Source organism: Triplophysa dalaica, chromosome 11 (genome assembly GCF_015846415.1).
Source record: "Triplophysa dalaica isolate WHDGS20190420 chromosome 11, ASM1584641v1, whole genome shotgun sequence".
In the NCBI taxonomy this organism is placed as follows: Eukaryota; Metazoa; Chordata; class Actinopteri; order Cypriniformes; family Nemacheilidae; genus Triplophysa; species Triplophysa dalaica.
Window position 1 is genome coordinate 8,180,240 of NC_079552.1, and position 21,472 is coordinate 8,201,711.

At 37.5% G+C, this 21,472-nt stretch overlaps 1 protein-coding gene across 4 annotated transcripts; it reads right to left on the bottom strand.

Annotated features, from left to right (window-relative positions):
- Positions 1-24: 24 nt before the first annotated feature.
- On the bottom strand, positions 25-21,439 carry arhgap22 (Rho GTPase activating protein 22). 4 transcript variants are annotated; one of them, XM_056760691.1, is made up of 10 exons: positions 21,320-21,439; positions 15,281-15,480; positions 12,167-12,254; positions 5,999-6,124; positions 5,249-5,456; positions 4,876-5,008; positions 4,522-4,595; positions 4,298-4,419; positions 3,272-4,163; positions 25-1,298 (listed from the first exon to the last, which is right to left on the bottom strand). In XM_056760691.1, the coding sequence occupies exons 1-10, from the start codon at positions 21,360-21,362 to the stop codon at positions 1,076-1,078; spliced, it is 2,109 nt and encodes a 702-aa protein (XP_056616669.1). In that variant the 5' UTR covers positions 21,363-21,439; the 3' UTR covers positions 25-1,075. The 4 variants fall into 4 exon arrangements, with proteins under 4 accessions (XP_056616669.1, XP_056616670.1, XP_056616668.1 ...); XM_056760692.1 differs by lacking the exon at positions 21,320-21,439 and adding an exon at positions 19,003-19,116 and having other exon boundaries at positions 5,999-6,121; XM_056760690.1 differs by lacking the exon at positions 21,320-21,439 and adding an exon at positions 19,003-19,116.
- Between the last annotated feature and the right edge of the window lie 33 nt (positions 21,440-21,472).

Genomic DNA, 21,472 nt, shown 5'->3' on the forward strand with positions numbered 1-21,472 from the left:
ATCATACACAGAACAATGCACAGCTTCAATAGCAATCATGAATTTATTACATTACTGCTAGTCAGTCTTCATTTGATGTCAATTCCCACTTTCTGAAGATCTCTACTTTGGCACTTTCTGCAGACAGGAATCATTCAACAGGAAAAAATGATCATATGCATTCTTAAAAAAAACTACTATAGTAACATTCAAGTATACGTCAGCCTTGATTTCATCATCTACAACATAAGACACTCATTTGTTGAGTGTTTAGAAAACACCACCTGAGAAATAGTTCTAGGTTTACTTTAATAAGCTTAAATAAATAATAGACTTGGCAATCTTGCTGCTGAAATCTTTTCTTTTTCCATTTGAGAAAGTTGATTTAAAAGACTTTCAGAGGTTTGCCATCATACAATTGTAGTTGTACAGTTTGTCACCTCATTTCATTCAAAAACATCTTATTCCATAGTGCACATTTTAGCTACAATAAAGGGATTTGCTCTGTAATGATTCATCTAAATGAGCCAATGACTTACAGTTATTTCTGTAGTGTCAGGCACAGTGTGATAGGATGCAGACTGTATGGTGACTGATATTTATGGTATAGATATAGCCTATTAAATAAAAAGAGATTGTGTGAGTGTTATCAAGAGACAGTTCAGCAGGATTTCTTATACCATGCATTAACAGGATATTCAATGCTATTGGAATGACCTATCAGTGTGAGAGACAAAAACAGTCAAAATCATGCTTTGGTTTTATCTGTGGATGTTAGATTATTATTGTAAAAACTGCAAGTAAGTGAATCGCACCTTAAAGGAAAAGTACACCCAATTCTCTCATTTACTCACCCTCATGATAAGAGCAGATTTTCATTGAATATTGTGTAGTAACAGAATGTTCAGATGAAATATTCGTTATAATGTAGACCAAAGACGGCAGAGGAAAAAAGTGAAACTGCTACACACGATAACAGCTGATCGAGTCGCCGTAACAAAACAGCACAAAATGACCTCTGAATACTCGTGATGCACGAGCAGAGAGATTTCAAAATTCTATCTACAACAAACACAGATTCTCTGTGTTCAAGCAGTCAGTTTTTGCTCGTCCTTGTTCCCAAGGTTAGATCTCCTAAAGTGGAGAAGAACTCCTCCATCTCGTTCTGAAGCAAGCGGTTTCGGTTCTCCGAGTCTATGCGAGCCCGCTCAGAGTTGCGAAGTTTAATTTCCAACATGCGATTCTTTTTCTTCTCTTGGTCCAACTCCTCCTCCAGTCTCTCCATGTGGTTAAGCAGAGCTGCTCTTGACTCCTCTAGCCTAAGAATAATTTATTTTATTATTAACATTATAAATCAAGTCAAAATATACAAGAAATGCAAAATAACTTATTTATAGCCAACATGTACAAAAGCTCAGATATTTAATATGGGCTTATTGGTGAAATCTATGTGTTATTTTTGTATGTAAAAATTGCTTTAAATGGGTATAAATCACCAAAACTTTTTTTCTAAGATGCGATTTAGAGACAAAGTTACAAACTGCAACATAAAAAAGCTTCACTTTTAACCCTTGTGTAGTGTTTGTTAACATGTTGAATGTTTAGGGTAAATTGGGGGTAATCTGGGACACCTAAACTCTAGTGTGTTTATTTCCTGATCTATCAAATTTTAGTCGACAGGACTTTTACTGTTATTTTAGCATGGATGTCATGTGACTGAAATCACATGACTCCATGTGTTGAATGCACAGAAAGGGGCGGGGCACTTGTCAATCAAGAAGCTCCCATGGAATTCCACTACAAAGGTCAGTGACATAGGATTCTGACTGAATTAATGTTAAGGACATAAATCTGTCATAAGACCCAATAAAAAAATGTTCCTAATTGCTGTCAATTTATGTTTGTGATCTATTCTAGCAACAAAATATGTATTAGAGTTTTGAAAATGTGTTTTAGTTTTTTTTTCTTTCAAACATTTTGTCCCACATTGTCAAATTGATTGAGAATGTGGGACGTCATGCTTTGGGTAATCTGGGAAAGTCTTGAAATGGTATAAATGTGCATTTAGGGACTAAATATAAGAATTTATATATGCTCGAATGAGAAATGGGTTTTAATGTGGATTACTGGAGGTTATAACATTAGATAGATGATGATGGGTCTCTCACTTGCAAAGAGTGTTTGTTCCCTGAGTAGCCCCAATTTAATGGAGAATTTGAATAACCTAATGAATTATCTGTTAATCAAATTTTTGCTAATTTTGCCAAAATGTTTATAGATTTTTTTATTGTTAATACAATGTAAAACAAATGTTAAACAATTTGAGATCTAAATAAATTTAAATCAATTAATACCGTAGATTATTTATCATGCTTGTGTAAAGATCGAAATATTGGAATATGCAATTTCTTTTTGAGATTTTTGTACTTGTCCTTTTTTGCTTTTGTACATGCTTTTAAAACATTGGTGATATTGTGATTGGCATGCATAAATGAATAGGCTTTTTTAGGCCTATTATAAATATGTTCCAGATTACAAAGTGACCTGTCCCAGATTATCAAATTTATGCAGAAGTGTGGCTTGTCTCCTCTGGGTATAATATTTTCATTCATTCTTCTGGTGTGGTTAGAAAACATTTTAGGGATTTCAGAAAATTCTAATGTGTTGATCTAATGTGTTCGATAGATATCGAAATAAATTGCAGAACTCAAAATTGCATAAAATGTCCCAGATTACCCGAATTACCCCTTCTTAAAAATCAAGCAATTCGTTATTTTATTATGTTTATTATATTATGTTGAGACGTTTCCTGTCATCGTTATGTCTGTAAGATGTTTATGATTTAGAATGCAAAACTGTTTTCCTAAGACGTTTAATTAGATGTTTTTACACAGTAGATGTTTTCCAGATTTCCAGCAGACATATTACTATCTGCGTATTGAAAACATTAACACCACACAAGGGTTAAAATTATGATATAAAGATATGCTGATTTATTCTCCTTTGAGCAAACATTTTCCCTTTGAACTGGCATCTTATAGTTAACTATATTAACTCTATAGAATATAAAGACTTTTTATTATTTATACTGTACAGTGTGGTACATTGTGAGCTTCAGCTTTCCTGCAGCTCAGTGGTAAGAGCATGCCGCTAACATTGCCAAGGTCGTGGGTTCGATCTCAGGGGATTGCACATACTTAGAAACAAATGAATAGGATAAAACAATGTAAGTAGTTTTGGATAAAAACGTCTGCCAAATGCATAAATATTTTCCTGTTGCTTTTAAACTTACTTTCGTATTCGTAATTCGTAGCTGATCTTCTGTTTCTTCAGCTCATCCTTCAGCTCTATGGTCTCACTTTCAAGAGCTATCGTTCTGTTGTCAATCTCTCCCGTGACGTTCAACGTACCTTCTGCGTTTCCGTTCTCGCTGCACCCCGCGCTGCTCACACACATCTCCAACGCTTCACTGCTATCTGTGACCTCTGAACTCCTCTGTTCACCCTGTCCTTGGACAGACCCACCAACTGACCACTCTGCCTTCACAGAGCTCAGGCCTGAGGGGTCACTGCTCACCGAGTCGGCCACTAAAATCTCACAGGAGGACGTGGACCAGGGCGTGCTGGCCACACTGGGTACGCTGAGACTGGAAGAGGTCACATTGTCGTAGGTGGACAGTCGTTGTGAGAGGGTTGAGTCCTTCCCCATACGTTCTCCTGAAGACGTTCTCCGATGGCTCCGCAGAGAGGAAAGCCCATTCATCAACCAGTTACCAGCATTGGGCAGACTGGATACGTCCACTGACGAGCCCCCCATTTTCGCCGTCTGGGCGCGTGTGCCCCCGCCCTTGAAGGAGTATTTCCAGGAAGGGAGGGACTTTGCCTGCTTACTGGGGCTGACTGTCAATCCAGATTTTCCCTGAGGTGTCATCTTGGCAGTGTTGAGGGCACTTACAGTAACGTCCAAAGATGTGGCACTGCCACACACGCTCTCGGCCGTTTTGGATGTCTGGCTTGAGGGTGAGTGGTTGATGATCTCGTCCTCAGAGATCCACTGTGCCATGTTGCGCTGGCCCCGCGGACAACTTCCTGTCTGCTCTGAGGACACGTCTCCCACCGTACCCGCGTACAGCCGCTCGTGTTCGCTGATTAACACTGTCATCAGTTGCTGGACCTGAGAAGTTCCTGACAGGAGATACAATTATTTAAAACTTTCTATCAAATTCTATGTAAAATTTGCGTTTATCATATATGAGGAAATCCTTTATGAGAAACGAGCATCATCAAACACCACTTGTGAACTAAGCCCTTGTATTCACCTTCCATCATAGATACGGGATCCTCCAGCTTAGGTCGAAGGATATTTGGTCCAAATACTGTTGCAAGATTCTGAGCACTCATCTTGTTCTCAGCTGAGTGTGACTGCACCTCATCTAAAAACCTAAGCCACAGTAAATAGACACGCATTATTCATTTCAGATTTTAAAAGCATACAGAAGATTACAAAATAGAAAGATCATTTGGGTAATGTGTATTCACTTACTTGCAAATGTACTTTAATAAATTATAATTAGCCTGAGGAAGTGTGTTCACCTGCATCACAAGCTCATTGAGTCCCTTCAGAAGACACACATGCAATTCAACACATTAGAAATACAGAAAGCAAGCTTTTTCTTAAAGGGACAGGTCATTAAAAAGAAATTCTTTCATCATTTACGCACCCTCATATCATTCCAGAACAAAATAACTTCTTTTGTGTTCCACAAAATAAAGACTCACATACAGGTTTTGAGTGACATTAGGATGACTAAATGATGAGGATTTTTATTTTGGCGTGAACTATGGCTTTGAAAAAAAAGTACATCACCCCTCATTAAAAGAACATCAGCAGACTCACCACTTCTTCATCTTTAACCAGAAGCTGTGCACAGGTTAGAAAGTCCTCGTATTTATTAAAAGGAATGACTGGCTCGGGCAGCTCCCTGAGGTAGAGCTTCAAGAGGGATGCCACCGTATGGACATCGGTATTGCTGCAAGAGGTCACACACATGTCAACAGATCAGGCAGACACACATACCAATGAAATGTTTTAGAATGAATGTGAACTGCATGTCTCTGGGGGTCTACCGGCTTGACCAGCATCAAACCGGCACCTATTTAAACCAATACTTCCCGACACAGAACGCTGGACTTAAAAACACTGCAGAGATGAACTAACACTGTTTTGTGAACTTTCATTTAGACCTCACAAAGCCGTGATCTTTTCGTACCTGTCAAACAGAGGTTTATCCCCACAGTCAAATGCATCCTGGAGATCCTTGACAAGATTAGCTTGTCCGGGCATCCTAAACAGACCCTCCTCTTTCAGTCCCTGTTCTCTTATGAAGTCCACACACTGCTCCACCAGCAGCGGGGCCAGCCGGGGTCCAAACTTCCTCTCAAATTGTACTGTATCCTCCAGGTGCTGCCCGAAGATACCTAGAGCAACCGAAACAACAAAGCAGACATACTGAGAAACAGATCAAATGTAAAACATAGAGCTCAAATCCAGAAACACAATGACAGGATTGGGTTACAAATACAAGGTGGGTTTTGTTACGTAATTGTTTTATGTAAAGGTGATATTGAAGAATCCTATTTGCGAGGCATTCTGTCCATTCTGAAAATACAGTGTCACTTAAATGCTTAATAAACCTCTGCTTTTATTCATACACCTAAAATGATTCATGTTAGTTAAAGACCTTTAACACAATGCTTTAAGAAGCATTCACACTCATCTAAATACTGCAAATGCTATTGTTATTTTAGTGTGCCTGGATTATCTACAAACATTTCTGTCAATCAGCATACGATCTTTTAGCTCTGTGTGCCAGATATAGATTACTCAACCAAAACAATGTGACTAGAAATCCAGACAAATGCTTGCTTGCTCGATGAGTTCGATTTTATTCACAAAGGAAATCAAGCATGCATAGAGAAGCCTATCATTATTTTTGTATGAGTTTCAGGTAAATAAATACCTCCTCCGAAAGGAGCCCAAATGACACGTCTGATGGCTTTGACCCAATCCTCCATGTCATTCTGAGAGTTTGCCATGAGCAGGAACGCCTCATGGCTGAGAGCCGATCTGTCCTTCTCCTGTGCTGCTTATGGAGGGATAAAAAGCAATAATGTCAACGATGACATTATGTCATTTTGATGCTTTAAATAACAAACAAATACCAAAACATGAAAATTGTATTCTATCCATTTTTATTGCTACTGTAGATAATGTTATGACCTATCATGACCTATTATGGCTGCCAATAAATAATGCTAAAACATGCATGGGCGTGTTTATGAATAATATCAGCGAAAGAATCACTCTGTTCAACTACGATTACTTTATTATACCCCCGTTCACATTCAATACTTATTTTATGTCTTTATGGGGGATCTTTATGAGCACATACTGCAATAAAAAATCACAGTTAATTGGCTTTATAGATATTATTACAAACATTTAAAAGATGTACTTTAATAACAAATAAGGTTTCTATAGCGGCAGCAACATAATTAAACAAAAATATAAAATAACTGTTGAGTAGTTTTAAAATAATTTAATACAATCGATAAACATTAAAATATTAAGTGAAATTAATATTCATATAAATTAAATATAAAATGAATTGTTTAAACACAAACCAGAAGACAACTTTCCCCCACAGTTCTGCATATTTTAATAAATAATTATTAAAATGAAGTAATAATGAAAGACTGCTTTAAATAAATACCATGTGTCAAAATTGTATATACAGTATGCTCTCGTTTTGCAAACTCCAAAATATGATTGTCACGGAATATTTAACAAACCGCTAGATGGCGCCAAAGTAACAGTCACATCTCATATGACCCGATCAGGTCGTGTATGACATCATCCTTCATACCAGACATTTACCACAAAGACAAAAAACTAAACGTCATAACTAAACTGAAAGGTAGCATTACACTGGCATATATCATGATGTGAGCATCTTAAAATCTCAAAGTGTTTTTTTATTGGTCTGGTAAGTCTATTGTAATGTTTACACAGAGATTAAAAACAATATGCTACGATTAAATTCCAAACATTATGAAACCCCATTTTCCTTTCTTCCTAAAACAGTCCTCCCTCTCCACCTCACTGAAATATCTTCAGCATAAGTTCTGTTTAACCTAGTTTTTGTGGATGGATGGTTCCATTATGTGTCTGGAGTCTGGAGCCCCAGGGGCCAGAATAAACCGGGTATTGTCAGGTATCTAGTGTCTGGGTAACGTTGCACACACAGATCTCCCACAGGAGCTTTGACTCGGTCTGCATGACTGAAGTAAGGTGAGGGTGGATGATGAATTGCCTCCATTTTTGTGCACGGCAGAAGACCTGTCTGTCATTCGTAAAAGCAATCATCAGTAATGTGACATTCTTTTCTAAGAAGTGCGGACCTATTCAGGACGAACAAGTCGTTTCATCTTTCTTCAATGTTCTGTTTTATGTACAGTATAAACATTACTGGAAATGCTGAGTTTGCACTTACTTGCATGAATTGCAAAAGAATTACATCATGCTTGCTTTGTTCTAACACATCACTGGCACCAGTACAGTAGACTATTTATGTACCACTAAAAGAGAACTGCCACCTTTTTAACAAGTGATGCGTACAGTATGTGCTTGTAGCGTAAGTTGATCAGCCCTCAGATTTTGGTCACTTCCCCTAAAACTCTGAGGATCAGCAGGTGCCTGGGGTTTCATTATTTTCAACTCCTACAAGGCCAAAGTGAAGGTCAAAAAATAATCTCTCCATATTCACAATACGCTCTCCCGTCTTCCAGTTTGGAATTCCCAGATATTCAGATGGCCTTGCTACCCTTTATCTGTTGCCTAGAGCTGAGCTAAACCACCAAACAGATCAACATTCAACCAACACGCACGCATATCTCGACTAAACACAATGATTTTACTATGACATTCAGCATATTTTCACGGGAAGGTCGTGACTATGAACTATTTATAACAAGAAGGACTGAACGTTGATGTGCATGTTTAACATTCCTCTGATGGTAAGACCCAAACAATGTGATGCTTCGCAGCCCAACCCTTTAATACATGATGCATCGTTGAAGATAATGCGAGTGCTTTGGAGTCTGTGCTCTTGAAGAAGTCTTGCTCTGGTATGAACAGACATTTCTCGCCAATGGACCAATACAAATGAGAGTATTTGAATCATTCACATTAAACACTAAACTGCATCATTTTGTTGCATTTTTATAATAAATCTCCTAGTTGATATCTTATAAACACTGTACTTATTATCATTTGAATATATCAGCAGATTTCTGTAGTCTGCAGCGAGAAAAGCGGAAGTACAGTGTGTGGTTTGGGAGGACATCTAGCAAGACAGGCCCTCAGGCTTTCAAGCGAAGACAATGATCCAGCATTTTGCAGACACACTTGTCTTTATGCTTGGCAAACGCCTGCACCTTAATGTTTTCACGACAGCCAATCTGAATGCAGAACAATGTGCTTTATATTATAACCAGTGCATATTATATTTATTATGTAAAACTTTTCATTATAGAATTAATCAGACATTATTGGATTATATTCAATGATTACCAGATCATTCGATTTGGTCAAATCTAGCAAAGCACTTCCCTTAACACAATGCATGTCAATTGAGTTCTTGTAGAGACATTTTGCACTTTAGCTAATAACTCTAAATCTCTGAATCAATATCCTGCGAACATCTGCTATTAGTAAATCCAGCCCCACTGGTTTAGTTCCGTGAGCCAGCAGACAGAAGGTGGCCTGTGGTGAGCCTCTATTTCCCGATGATACCCCATGAGTGCAACCCACATAAAATCAACTGACCCTCAATAGCTTTTCTATCATCTGACAACCATTAGCTCTTCCTGTGTGTCATAGTCCACTCACTTTAATATCAGAGAGAATAGACAGTGTATTAAAGAGCCTAATATCATATCTAAGTATATCAACCTAAGTACTGGTCATATGCAAGAGAAACACATGTGGCTTAACATTTACCATAAAAGGACCTCACAAATTGTGTTTGTGATTATAAATGTAATCATCGGATATTTCTTTTAAAAAATTGTACAAGTAACTTAGACATTTTTTTACGACTGACAACCAGAAAATAAGCAATGCTTTTTGATTTAACTTTAAAGGGATAGTTCACCCAAAAAGGATCATTCTGTCAACATTTACTGATCCTTGCGTTGTTTTAAAGTTTATTAAACTCTATTCTGTTTAACAGTAAAGAAGATATTTTGAAGAATGTGTGAAATCAGAACATTTTGGTGATAAACATTCTTCCAAATATTTGTGTTTGAGCCGAAAAAATTAATGTAAACAGGTTTGGAACAACTTGAGGGTATGTAAACCATGACACAATTTTGGTAAACTATCCCTTTAAACAATGTGTCTACATTAGCGAACACCTTTCAGCATAACTCCGCAAAAATGACAGGCCCTTATATTCATGCAAGTCTACCTCACTCCTCGCAGTCCATTCCAAAAAAAGACGGCTCATAAAGCCACAGCTTCCCAGTTTCATGCATTTGATACTCCAGATGTTACACTCCTCACAAACATCCGCCGCATGGATCCGAAACAAATTTACACAAAAACGAAACATCGCTCCTCACACAAATCACTTACATCAACTTTTATACCAACTACAGAACTATACGACTCACCAAACACTATTTGGAAAGTGTATTCTTACCCTTAGCACGAACAGATCTGTGCTCCTGCAACTTGCAGCAACTGAGCCCCATGTTGGCACACGGGAGCCAAAGAGGGCAGTTCTACAGCTGTGCCATGCTAGTTACATCTCTGGCCCTCCTTGAAGGTGAATATGCAACACAGTTGTGTGTCGGCAGCATTTGAAGGCAGTTGAGAGAGCAAAACGGAGAGAGAAAGAATGTAAAGAACCCAACAGTACCATCATAGCCACAGACCCGAAAAACAACTTCTCTGCCTGCTTCATTCATTCATTCAAAAAAGAAGTTGTTGAGCTCCTTTTTTCAAGCTTCTTTCTCTCTTCTCCGCCCCCTTGATCTATCAGACTCACCCTCGCTCACCCTCATGAGCACCGCCACCAGAGTGCTCATCTTTGCCAAACACTGCAAACATCCCCCAAACACAAACAGACCCAGCTAATCAATGTGTGTGTGTGTGTGTGCGTGTGTGTGTGTAGTTGGGGGTTGATGTGACTTCATGTGGAGGGGTGGTTTAAAATTTCTGCCTGATGCACAAACCTCTGCATGTTCCCTGGATCTTTCCCCCTATTAAATCTAGCAGCTTATTAATTAAACCGTTCCCTCTTTGAAGACCTTTTTGGAGACCACAATGATCTTGTGTGTGTATGTTTGTGTGATACGTGTGTTTTACTGCAGACTGCCAGGAGGCTTTAGATCAGAGCTTTTAATGTACCATACTGCTGCCTCTACAAAGTATGCTTCGGCTTCTCCAGCATGCTGTCAGCTGTAAGGACATGCTCAAATCAGACCTCCGCCGTGCAACTCCACTCAAGTCTCCGGTCGTGTTTTTGTGTCAAGAGCGCCCATAAATAGAGCCATTGTTTGGGTGACTGACGTGAAATGATCGTGACTTGTGACAAGCAGGATTCATTTGATGCTGTATATGACCAGACTACTAGAAAATCCTATGGTGTCAACTTTACCGGACCGATCAAGGTCTCTTTGCCATCTAGGAGAAACGATTGAGATTTCCTTATCTGTTGCAGTGTGAGTTTTAACATGACATTTGTTAAGGTGGTGTCAAGGCATAAAACAAAGAACAAGCTTGCACAGTCTTTAGAGAGTATGTCTGAGAATACAGACACCTTGACCCTGGATGTCAAGTGGATCCATTCCACGTGTCTTATGTCTTGAACTTTTGGGTTCTACTGTGATTGCCGTAGCAGCAGCTTGTGATATTTACTTGTTGTAAATGCAAGAATTCCCTCATCAGTTATTTTACGACAAAGAGGGAGGTGAGCCTGAATGTTGCTAGGCATCTAGATTAAACATTCTTGTAAACTTTTGTAAAAATAAGCATGTCATTAAACTATCGCTGGCTATTTCTTGCATTGTTTTAAAAGAGTGCATTAAGAACTGCATTGGGCTGTGACAACAGTCTTTAAAAGAGGGAGCTTAAAAGGTTCTTCACAGTTAAGCCATGGAAGAACCATTTTTGGTTCCACAAAGAACCATTCATCTATTTCTTACTTTTTTATAATGCGTCTGATTAATACGGCTAATTTACAAAATGGCGTCAGAGACCGGGGGAAAACTTTTTCCTGTCGCACTGCTGCCACAGCCATTCTTTCATTCAGCTTGTTTTTCTCATAGGCATTCATTTTATTTATCAAAATCAAAAGCATATGTTGTCCGATTTATTCATCGTTTACTGGGAGATGTAAAAATAGGGAAATCAAACATTACAAAAACATTGATTTTTGAGCGATTTATTTATTTTCAAGGTCTGATATATGTTAGATAAATCAGCATGAAGGGAGCGCTACATGCCTCACTTCTTCTGCTCTTCGCAACTCTTCTGTGTAGTGAACAGAGCTAGAGCATTGACTGGACAAGCGTTTACCTTACTTCCGGTTTGAACACTTCACTCTGTGAAATAGGTCTATTCATGACAGAATTTTCATTTTTGAGTGAACTACTATAATGACACCATGCACTCATGGTCTCTGTTTTTTAACATTATTTGTGAATTCCCAGTAAAACAGTGACCTTTGGTGCAAAAGGTTTTAAGATAGAATATAATATTTCTTGTCTACCAGATTGTAGTCTTAAGTGTTGGATCCGCTTGTAGATGGTTAGCACCCATCACATTATAGAATTTTACTCTTCCCACAGTCACATTTAACCTGTTTCCTCTCAGAGGACAGCACATGCCCTCTAGTGATAAACTGGAGTAATGAGGAACCAGTATTTCATTAGTATTAGTATGCAGGCTCTGGCCTAGTGCAGTTATTTGCTTATTTTCACGATATCTTTCTTATTGAATGACAAGTAAGGCACAGCAGTGAAGATCATATCTATATATGACATGCTGAGATTACCCTCTGATAGCACAAACCTAGTATTGACGTATTCAGAAAGTAGAAGATTCAGCTATTATCTCTTACCTGGAACAATCTCAAAGAGATGTCGCCCTGTTTCTTCAGGATTGGCTGTCAGCTCATTGACTTGACTGCCCTGCAGTGGGATACATCCCTGGAGGAGAAAAATTAAGGGGATGTAGAATTTAGACCGACGGTGGGAGCCTTCAATTTCATGTGTGGTCACCTCTGTTTTAAAATTTTTAAAATACTAGGAAAAAAACAATATTTGTAAATCGGGATGTAACAGTATATCATGTCACGATATATTGTGATACAAAAATAATAATTATGTACTGTAGATTTGTTTAATCTTATTGGGTTAACTGCCGACAGGTCACCTGTCAACATAATGTTTAAAACATTTTTTTTTTATTAATTCTTAAATGCAAATATGAAATATTAAAACCCATTGGGTAGAGCCAACATTCTTCAAAATATCTTATTTTTTGTTCTGCAGAAGAAAGAAAGTCAAACAGGTTTGAAATGACAAGAGGGTGAGTAAACGATGAGATAATTAAAATGTTTGGGTGAATTAAGGGATGCACCGATGTATCGGCCACCGATATCAATTTAACACCATCGGCATATCGGCAATAGCATGAAAAGGCCAGTACCATCATTAGGGCCCTTTGATTTCCGTGTATCAGAAAACACAGAGGGAAAATATCAAACACGCCAGAATTCACCTCTGAACACCTTATGAAATTCAAATTGTGGGCTAATAATTATTCAGCTGCTGTTTAAATATGCAATCTGCTTGTTCTACGTGTGAATGAGTGGTGTGTTTTTGTGTAACTTAATGTAGTGGACTTTTTAGCATTTTAGCAGGGTTTACCTCAGGCGCATTTTACCGTTTTTTTTGACTGAAGCTGCTGTCAAACTTAGCGGTAAGCCATCAAAAGAAAAAGTCTTGGGTCAAATAAAAGTCCAGTTAACCTCACAACAAACCTGCTAATAAAAAATTACAAAACTAGTAATTAAATGTAAGTAGACTTAAAACAGCGAAATAAAAAAACATACGATTTGAAATACTGTTTCATAAAAACACAGAATCCAGAAAAATAAAAATAAAACGGAAAAATTGAATTTTTGGGAAAATCTAATGCAATTTAGGAAAAAAATCTAACAGATTTCATAGGTCCCTGGTTTATTTATTAACTTGGAGGCAATTAGTTGGATGTCTGAATATCCTATTTATTTCTCTGAGGAAAATAAATTACTGTAAATAGCAACAGCACAGACTTTATTTAAATATATTAAAGAAATAATCCATTTTAAGTCAAATTTGAGTTAATGTTTTTAATAAATGAAATATTGGATAGCAAAAAATAATTTGAAGATAATTTGACAATTTGAAGATTGTCATGTTGTCTTATTGTATTTTTATCTTAACTTACATTGACATCTAGATTAACTTACATTTACACTTGTTCCTCTCTTAAAATGTTAAATGGATCCAATTCATGTTCAGTAAAATAAACTGAATGCAGAAAAACTATCTAGTATATGCAATTGACCAATAACGGTATCGGAATCGGCCAATAGTTGTTTGTTAAAATCGGTATCGGCCCAGAATAATCCTATAGGTGCATCCCTAATTATGACTTTAATTATGTCAAAATTATTCGTAGCATTGACCTATTTAAAGGTGCACTAGGTTCAGTAAACTTTGTATATTGTCACTTGTATGCTGAAAATAAAAATGTCAATTCAAAAAATGTGAAAATATATATAGTCACACCCTTACTGCATAGGATTACAGGAGATTTATGTTCCATTAAGCTATTGTAATTTGATAATTGATTCGTGCGAGCAATCAGCACCTTAGGGAGCTCACTTTGGAACAGATAAGACAGTGTGGAACTATACTTCTCTGCTGTGCATGGCCCTATTTTACGCTGTATTCAGCAATGCTGAGTCATGCACAATTAGACCCAACCACTGTCAAATCATAAATTATGCACTGGACTCTTTTAGCTTATCCTTTACTTCACCGCCCCAGCATTGACACAGCAATGCTGCAGAATCTCATCTGTGAACAGAAATTCCTCTCTGCTACTTAGCTTCAGCTAAATGAAATTTCATAGGATATGCATTGATAAAGGGAGATGCTTATGGAGTGCAAGCCGAGCACATTTATGCAGCTCAGATTGAATTAAGATGGGATGGAGGTGGGGCAGAGAAAGAGCAGGGTTTACAGGAGTATAATAAGAGTGGAAGGATGGATTTGCAGGGGTCGCCAGTACCCTGAGGAAAGTCGTGCCGCATTATAGCAGCACGGGGGTCGTAGGTCATCTGCTCTGTATCTGCTAAATGCTTTGACTTACACTACAGCCAAGACGCAGGGCAGGCTGTTACCAGATTAGACTGTCAAGCTAACAGCATGCTGATGTCATCCTGGTGTAATGGAGACAGTAAATACCACATACTGTACATCCGCACAGCGATGACCCTTCCACTGATACAAGTTGAGCTCTGGTGGTGTTTTGGGGGGTTTTAGGGGTGAACTTCTGAAGTCATTAGTTATTTCGCTGTCAATGCTTTTATCACTAAGAGGAATAACATATTGATTTTTTCAGTGGAAGAGACATTGTTCTTATTTGAGATAAAAGGTCGAGGTCCCTCAGGATTTATTTTTTCTATTTTTGGACGGATTTTGCAGTAAAGAGTTATAGGAAAAATTAAGAGGGCGCATTCAACAGCCAATTTGAACAGAAACAAACCTCAGGGATGACAAAGTCATGGTCAAAACGCATGAAAGTTTGGGAAAAATTCAGACTTATTTCGTCATATCATATTAGATTTTACGAAAAAAAAAAATTTAAACACAGTCAAACACCATCAAAAAAATACAGCTGGTTTACAAGAAAAAACACGTAAAACAAGATTTTACAGGAAAACATTTTTTGCAGTATGTTACTAGCACCCCAGCAGCGAAAATGTTCTGTTTTTTACAGGATTATTTTTAAGTGAATATTTTTATTTGGAATTTTATGAGAAATATTGTCCCATCTCACCTAAACAGGTACCTACAGTATAAATAGTAAATTCAGAAAAGAGTGGTCTGTTATTTTTCTGTGTAAATATTCTGCTTTTTTCATTTTCTTGTCTGTTCCCCATTCCAAGTTTACACTGTACCTGTGGTTTGGTTTCTTCTTCATCTTTGTAAAAGTACAGCTGGTCTGTTTTGAGCACGAACCAGCGCAGTTGCCAGTTCTTCATGATGCTGCGTTGTTTTTTAAGCCAGCCGGCTTTCAGCGCTCTCTCCTGGAGGCTAGGGGACGACGGCCTGCTGGGGGCACGAGAGAGCTCCCCCATGACCATGCTCTTAGACCTAGCTGGAAACGTAAACATAAACACATGCATTTGTGTTAGGAAACCATTTAAAGTTACATGCGGTACACATTTTCACCATTCTCCACTAGTTTGGACATGTTTATTTGAAAATAAAATGCCTAGACTTTATGTGTTCGGTAACACTAGCAATTTCCCCACCGCAGCAGAAGGCAAGATGCAGCATGCACACTTTATGCAGGCTCTTTAGCTATGGTATTGTAATAATGCAATGGCAATTTCTTTTGGCAAAGCTTTGAATTGAAATTCTCCCACATTGGCCATGGACAACCACAAACCACAGCAAAGTGGATCAGACAGGGAAGCTGTTGGAGAGGTATGTCTCATGCATACTGTAGCCCAGTGTCACAAGCATCTGCGCTGTGGGTCGGAAGGGAAAAATCAATCCTATATTTCCTGTCTGCTGAGAGCAGCAGGAGGGCCATAAACATGAGCGTTCACTCCCAGCATCCCATAGTATTGATTTGATCAGTATTTCTCTGGATTTCACTCTGAAATTGACTTTTTCAACTCTCCAGTCCCACTTATCTAATTTGCCAAGTCACGTCCGATGTTTCTCAAGCCTCCATCTATAATTCCCACATCGTTTCTATTCTGTAGTGCATTTTATGTGCCTATAATACACATTTTAATATACAGAATAGAACTCTTCTGGAGCATATAAAAAAAAAGAGTGCTCTACCCACATACATTGGTAAATTGATAAAAAGTCATGATTTTACCAAAAAACCTGTAAATGTTAACACTTTGACAATATTGACAATTATTTTGTTAGTCGATTTGAGAACTTTCCTATGATAAATGTTTAGTCTGTTGTTGATATGAAAATAAAAAAATGATTTGTGTGTTCTTTTATGTAACGTAAATCTGAAAAAATGTGAAATTATAGTCAGAAAGCCGATGTGATGATGCAAAATTAGACCCACCGGTGGCAGAGTTAAAAAAATCTGAATATTAAAACGTTAGGTTTTTTCTAATATTAAAATTAAGGGAACAGAGGTACATTTTTTGTCACTTGGTGTTATGTGATTTGAGATTGAATTTGTTTCGACATTGTTGTCATTTATCTGGATCCTTTGAAAAAGGGGAAATTTATTCAAAAAAATTAACAAAAAAAATACATCAGAAAAAAGTTGACACTATGATGTGAGCAATAATTTACAGCCTCAAACTCAAGCTCTTTATTTGGCCTATATTTCACAATATATGCATTTTCTAAAAGTGTCAAAAGAACTGCATGACAGGAATGGCTGAGCTATTGTGCTCCACCTATATCAGTGTAAGAGCTGCACACTCTGATTCAATCACTGTAAGTAATGGAAGCCTCATCAGTGTTAATGTGCACCTCAAAGCCTCATGGGGAGAGTGAGAGTGTACAGATGGGAAGAGAAGGCCTCAGTCATTTGAACACAGTGTCTCTAGAGACACAGAGAATAATGTTTCTCCTTATTACCCATAAACTGACCAGCATGCAGGTTGCAGGAGATGTGTAGGGGGTGCAGCATCAGAATTTGACCGTGTTTTTGCACCAATGACAATCGGGATGCAAAGAAATATTATTTTTCCCATACTGTACTTTACCTTGTAATACGTGTAATATATTATGAATGAATATTCTCACACCTATACAACATTTTTCATCATTTTCCAGCAAATATGAATTTAGTTTGATACACACATATTTCTATTCTATCAAAATTGACGGAAAGTAAAAAAACAATAGCAGCCTAATAAAAGGATGTACAATGATTGAGCAGCTATTAATTTAATATCACATCACCAGACCCATGAATATTTTATCAAAACTTATTTTAGAATGATAGACGCATATTTGGTCTGTCTGAATCTATAAATATCTTCTTTGCGCTCTGCTGTTGAATGTGAACATATTAGAAAGGATTAAAAATTAATGTCAAGTATTAATCTAAGCCTGTAACAACCAGGCTACTTAAAATAGCCTTGTAATAAAGAGAATCAGATTAATGGTTTGATGCAGAGCATGTCATCGTTTTATGAGGACACATTGACTATGACATGATAAACAGAATTATATTGAATCTTGTGCAGCTTTAGTTTGGTTTGGATTGCTTATTTTTGCTAAAAGAAGTCAATAACCCTGATCCTAACAACAAGCATTTGAATCCACACCATTACATTTCTTTTTCGGATTAAAACATAAAAACATGTTTTTTTTATATAAAGGCAAAATGTGATTTTTCAATGTTCTGTCAATAATATGTACTACATTATAAACAACAAAGTATAAGTGTACAAATAAAAAGGACAATTTATAGAAACACACAGACAAATCTGTGTTCAACTTCCAGTTAATAATACAAAATGGACAGGCACATGTCTATCGTGATCTGACAATGAAGCATATCTGTTGCCCAGGAGTCTGCAAATTACACCCAGCGGGGTCTCAGATCCTAACGTGCTTTATTATGTGAAATAGTGTCCAAAAGCACTGTGAGCTTAAAACCCCCATCAAAAGTGCCACGATCCATATGAGGGGTGACAAATGCAGCGAGCAGCAGACAGACAGTGCTCTTCAAATGCTCTTGTTGGCTTTATGTTGCACAGCAGGACAAAAATCAATCTGCAAATAGCATTTTACAACAAGACGGTATGGCTGCTGAAGCTGATAAGCCTCCATTGTGCGTTCAGATGGGACATATTTACAACAACCATGTACTGCATACATTCTTAAATGGTTCACCTAAAAATAAAAATTCTTCATCATTTGTGTACCCTCATGTCATTACAAACATGACTTACTTTCTTCAGCAGAACAAAAAAATATATATCTTAAAGCGAATGTCGGTGTCCTAACTCCATTAAATGGAAAAAAACACATTTCTCAAAATGTGTTCTAAGGTTTTAATGAATTAATAAATTATGAAAGAATGTACAGTAAACTGTATACCACTCAGTAGATCCAAGTGCAAGCTATTGTCAAGTCTTTTACCACATGCAGGTGGAACAATATTTGACATAAGCCGTAATGATTTATTACCCGTAAGTCCCTTGATTCTAAGTGTCGAAACTACAATTCATCATGGACCAAGAATAGAACATAAGCGCAGTTCACATACTGTACAGACCTTAGGTACATACAAATCAAAGACCACACCTAAAGTCAGTCTGCATTAAATATGTGTAATGTGTATATGTGTATAAAATCACACCACGAGACAAGATCAGTGTGCATCAATGTTCTCCTGCATCCCATCAACTCCGGACACCACTGAATCTTAACTTCCTGTTTAAAGAGCGTGTGATTCGTGACACACAGACCACCTACACTCATTAACCACTAATCAAGCTGGAACATGTTACTAAGCAACCGCCCATGGAGGCTGGGAGGTACACTGTCCACAGTATCCCATCATCCAGCGCTCCCGGCTGAGTGAAAGCCGGTAGGTGCAGCTGAACTAACAGAGATGATGGGAGAGGCCGATGGATGCTACGAGTAAAAAATCTGCAGAAAGAATAAAGGTGCTTACCTCTCCTCGTCTGCTTTATCTTGGGGCTAAGCATGGTGTTCATGACGGGATAACACTGTCCTCCATCCACATGTTGGGATCTTTACTCTCTCCCTGAGCCTCGCCCTGTTGCACCTCTTCCGCCTGCTCTGGACAGCATCTCCCTCCCTCCCTCACTCTCTCTCTCTCTCTCTCTTTCATGTCCCACTGGCCCACTGCACCGAGCGGCAGGCTTCCTGGGGCCCCTCCCACCATTATCATGCAGAGGCAGCTGGAAGAGAGACCTCTCGCACGTGCTCAGATCCACCCTTACCCACAATGCATTATTTATCCCACACCACCCAAATTAATTCCACTCCGGGCCAGCCATTAAAGGCCTGAATGATTACTCTCAATAATTCAGCGAAGCAGAAACAGAAGGTCTTATGCCCCCCTCTCTCCCCCAACCTAATTGGCTCTTTAGTCTGGTAAATGTATCTACATGTGGTTGTGTGCATATGCATCTCTCTCTTGCTCGCTCTGTTCTGCCTTATCAGATCCCCAAGTTATTTTCAGAAATATAACAGCTTGTCATTCATCATCTTGCATTTATTTTTATCACTCACAAAAAGGTGTGTTAAATGAAAAGACATTTTTGAGTTATCCTGTTTAAATACATTATGTCATTTTGTTTTGATTGTGATTTAAGGTTAATAAAAAAATTAGACAACACAATTTGAGTTTAAAGTATCAAAATGCGTTTTCCATAACTAGAAATAGAGATTTGTTAAAGTGATAGTTCACTCCAAATTTTATTACTGTCATCATTTGCTTACCCTCTTGTCATGTCAAACCGTTTTGACTTTCGTTCTTCTGCAGAACACGAAAGATGATGTTGATTACTCATTCACCTCTATTGTATGGACACAAAACCCAGAGTGGGTACCGCCATTGTAATGGTTACCAACATTCTTCAAAATATCTTCTTTTGTGTTCAGTAGTAGAACGAAAGTCATAAAGGTTTGAAATGATAAGAGGGCGAGTACATGAAGACAGAATGTCAATTTTTGGGCGAACCGTCCCTTTAAGAAATGAAAAAGAGATGTTGTTTGAACAGTTTTTAGCAACAGTGGACATCTAAATCTGTCACAAACAGAATGTTTAACAGAAACATGACGTACTTAAAACAGCTCTATAAAATATTAGTATAACATGAAATATTGATAACATCCTACAATAGGATCTCATTCATTAACATTAGTAAACATGTTTTGTTTACTAACATATTGGACTTTATATTTACAAATGATTAATCCAAATTGCCTGTTCACGACATTTGAACATCGTTTCTTATTGCAAAACCGAATGTTAATGGATTTTCATTGTGGAAGGTCTGCATTCGGTTAAAATGATCTAGTAAAATATTTCAAATTCACATTTCATGTCCAGTTTATTTCTCATGTGGCAAGTAGCCGTGTAATATGCAGGATAGTGTTAAGCAGCCAGCTGTTATTGTGAATTATACCATGGTCTGTTTGAATACTGGATTCTGATTGGCCTAAAAGCCTTTAACCCAAGGGTAGCTCCAGTCAGTTTGATTACATTTTAAATAAACTGACAAAATAACCGTTATTTTCACCTGTTTGATCTAAAATTACACTGTTTACATCAATAAAAGCTTTAACTTGGGAAATAACCATGGTATAAATGTGTCGGGTGGTTCTTCGCCTCCACATCGTGCATTAAAATTCTTTAATGAACAGCTAGCCGTGGATTATCCCATACATAAAGCCCCATTCAGTGTGATACACTGTCGGGGCATATTTCTGCGATAACAACCGGCTGCCTGTAGCCTTCATTATCCCTTATTAACAACATGTTTTTTCAGCATTTTTTTATTGTTTCCTCATTGTAATTTATAAAAATTGTTCACTAACTAATGTGCACTAATTAATGTTTTATTTTATACATATTTAATTACATTTTGAGATCAAAAAGGATTATTAAGTGTTGTAGAGGATACGTTCATTGCTAGTTCATGTTATTAAATAATGTTGACAAACGAAACTTTATTGTGTTAAAGAATTATTAGATATGTAATATTAAATTATAATCAAATAGGTAAATATGTTTACATGAAAACTACAACTGAAAAGAAAAAGGCTTTATTAAGTTTACAATGATGTGGCATTCGAGCCGAAGATTATTTCTTGAGCGGCTAATATGCCAAAATCATATCATATCAGAAAACGTATTATACACAGCCTTACTAATACAATGTATTCAGACAGTGTAGAGAATGAACACATCTGTCCAAACAAGCTGACTAAGTAAAAAAATAAAACAGTCACATAATTACCCAAAGACCTCCATCCGCTCCTTGTTAGTGAGGATTTACTCATTAGGCTTTCAATCTAACTTCTTCATGTGTGTAAAATGTGAACCTAACTTCCTCAAGCCTCTGTAAATGTAGAGGAACAACCACAGTAAAGAGTGTAAAGTTTAACCATGT

Bases quoted from the DNA above. Each gene is read 5' to 3' on its own strand.
- arhgap22 (XM_056760691.1), bottom strand. From the start codon at position 21,362: ATGAGTAAATCCTCACTAACAAGGAGCGGATGGAGGTCTTTGG. The intron at 5,457-5,998 runs GTATTTATTTAC...CGGTTGCTCTAG, and splicing joins TTGGGCTCCTTTCGGAGGAG to GTATCTTCGGGCAGCACCTG. The intron at 1,299-3,271 runs GTAAGTTTAAAA...AATTATTCTTAG, and splicing joins TACGAATTACGAATACGAAA to GCTAGAGGAGTCAAGAGCAG.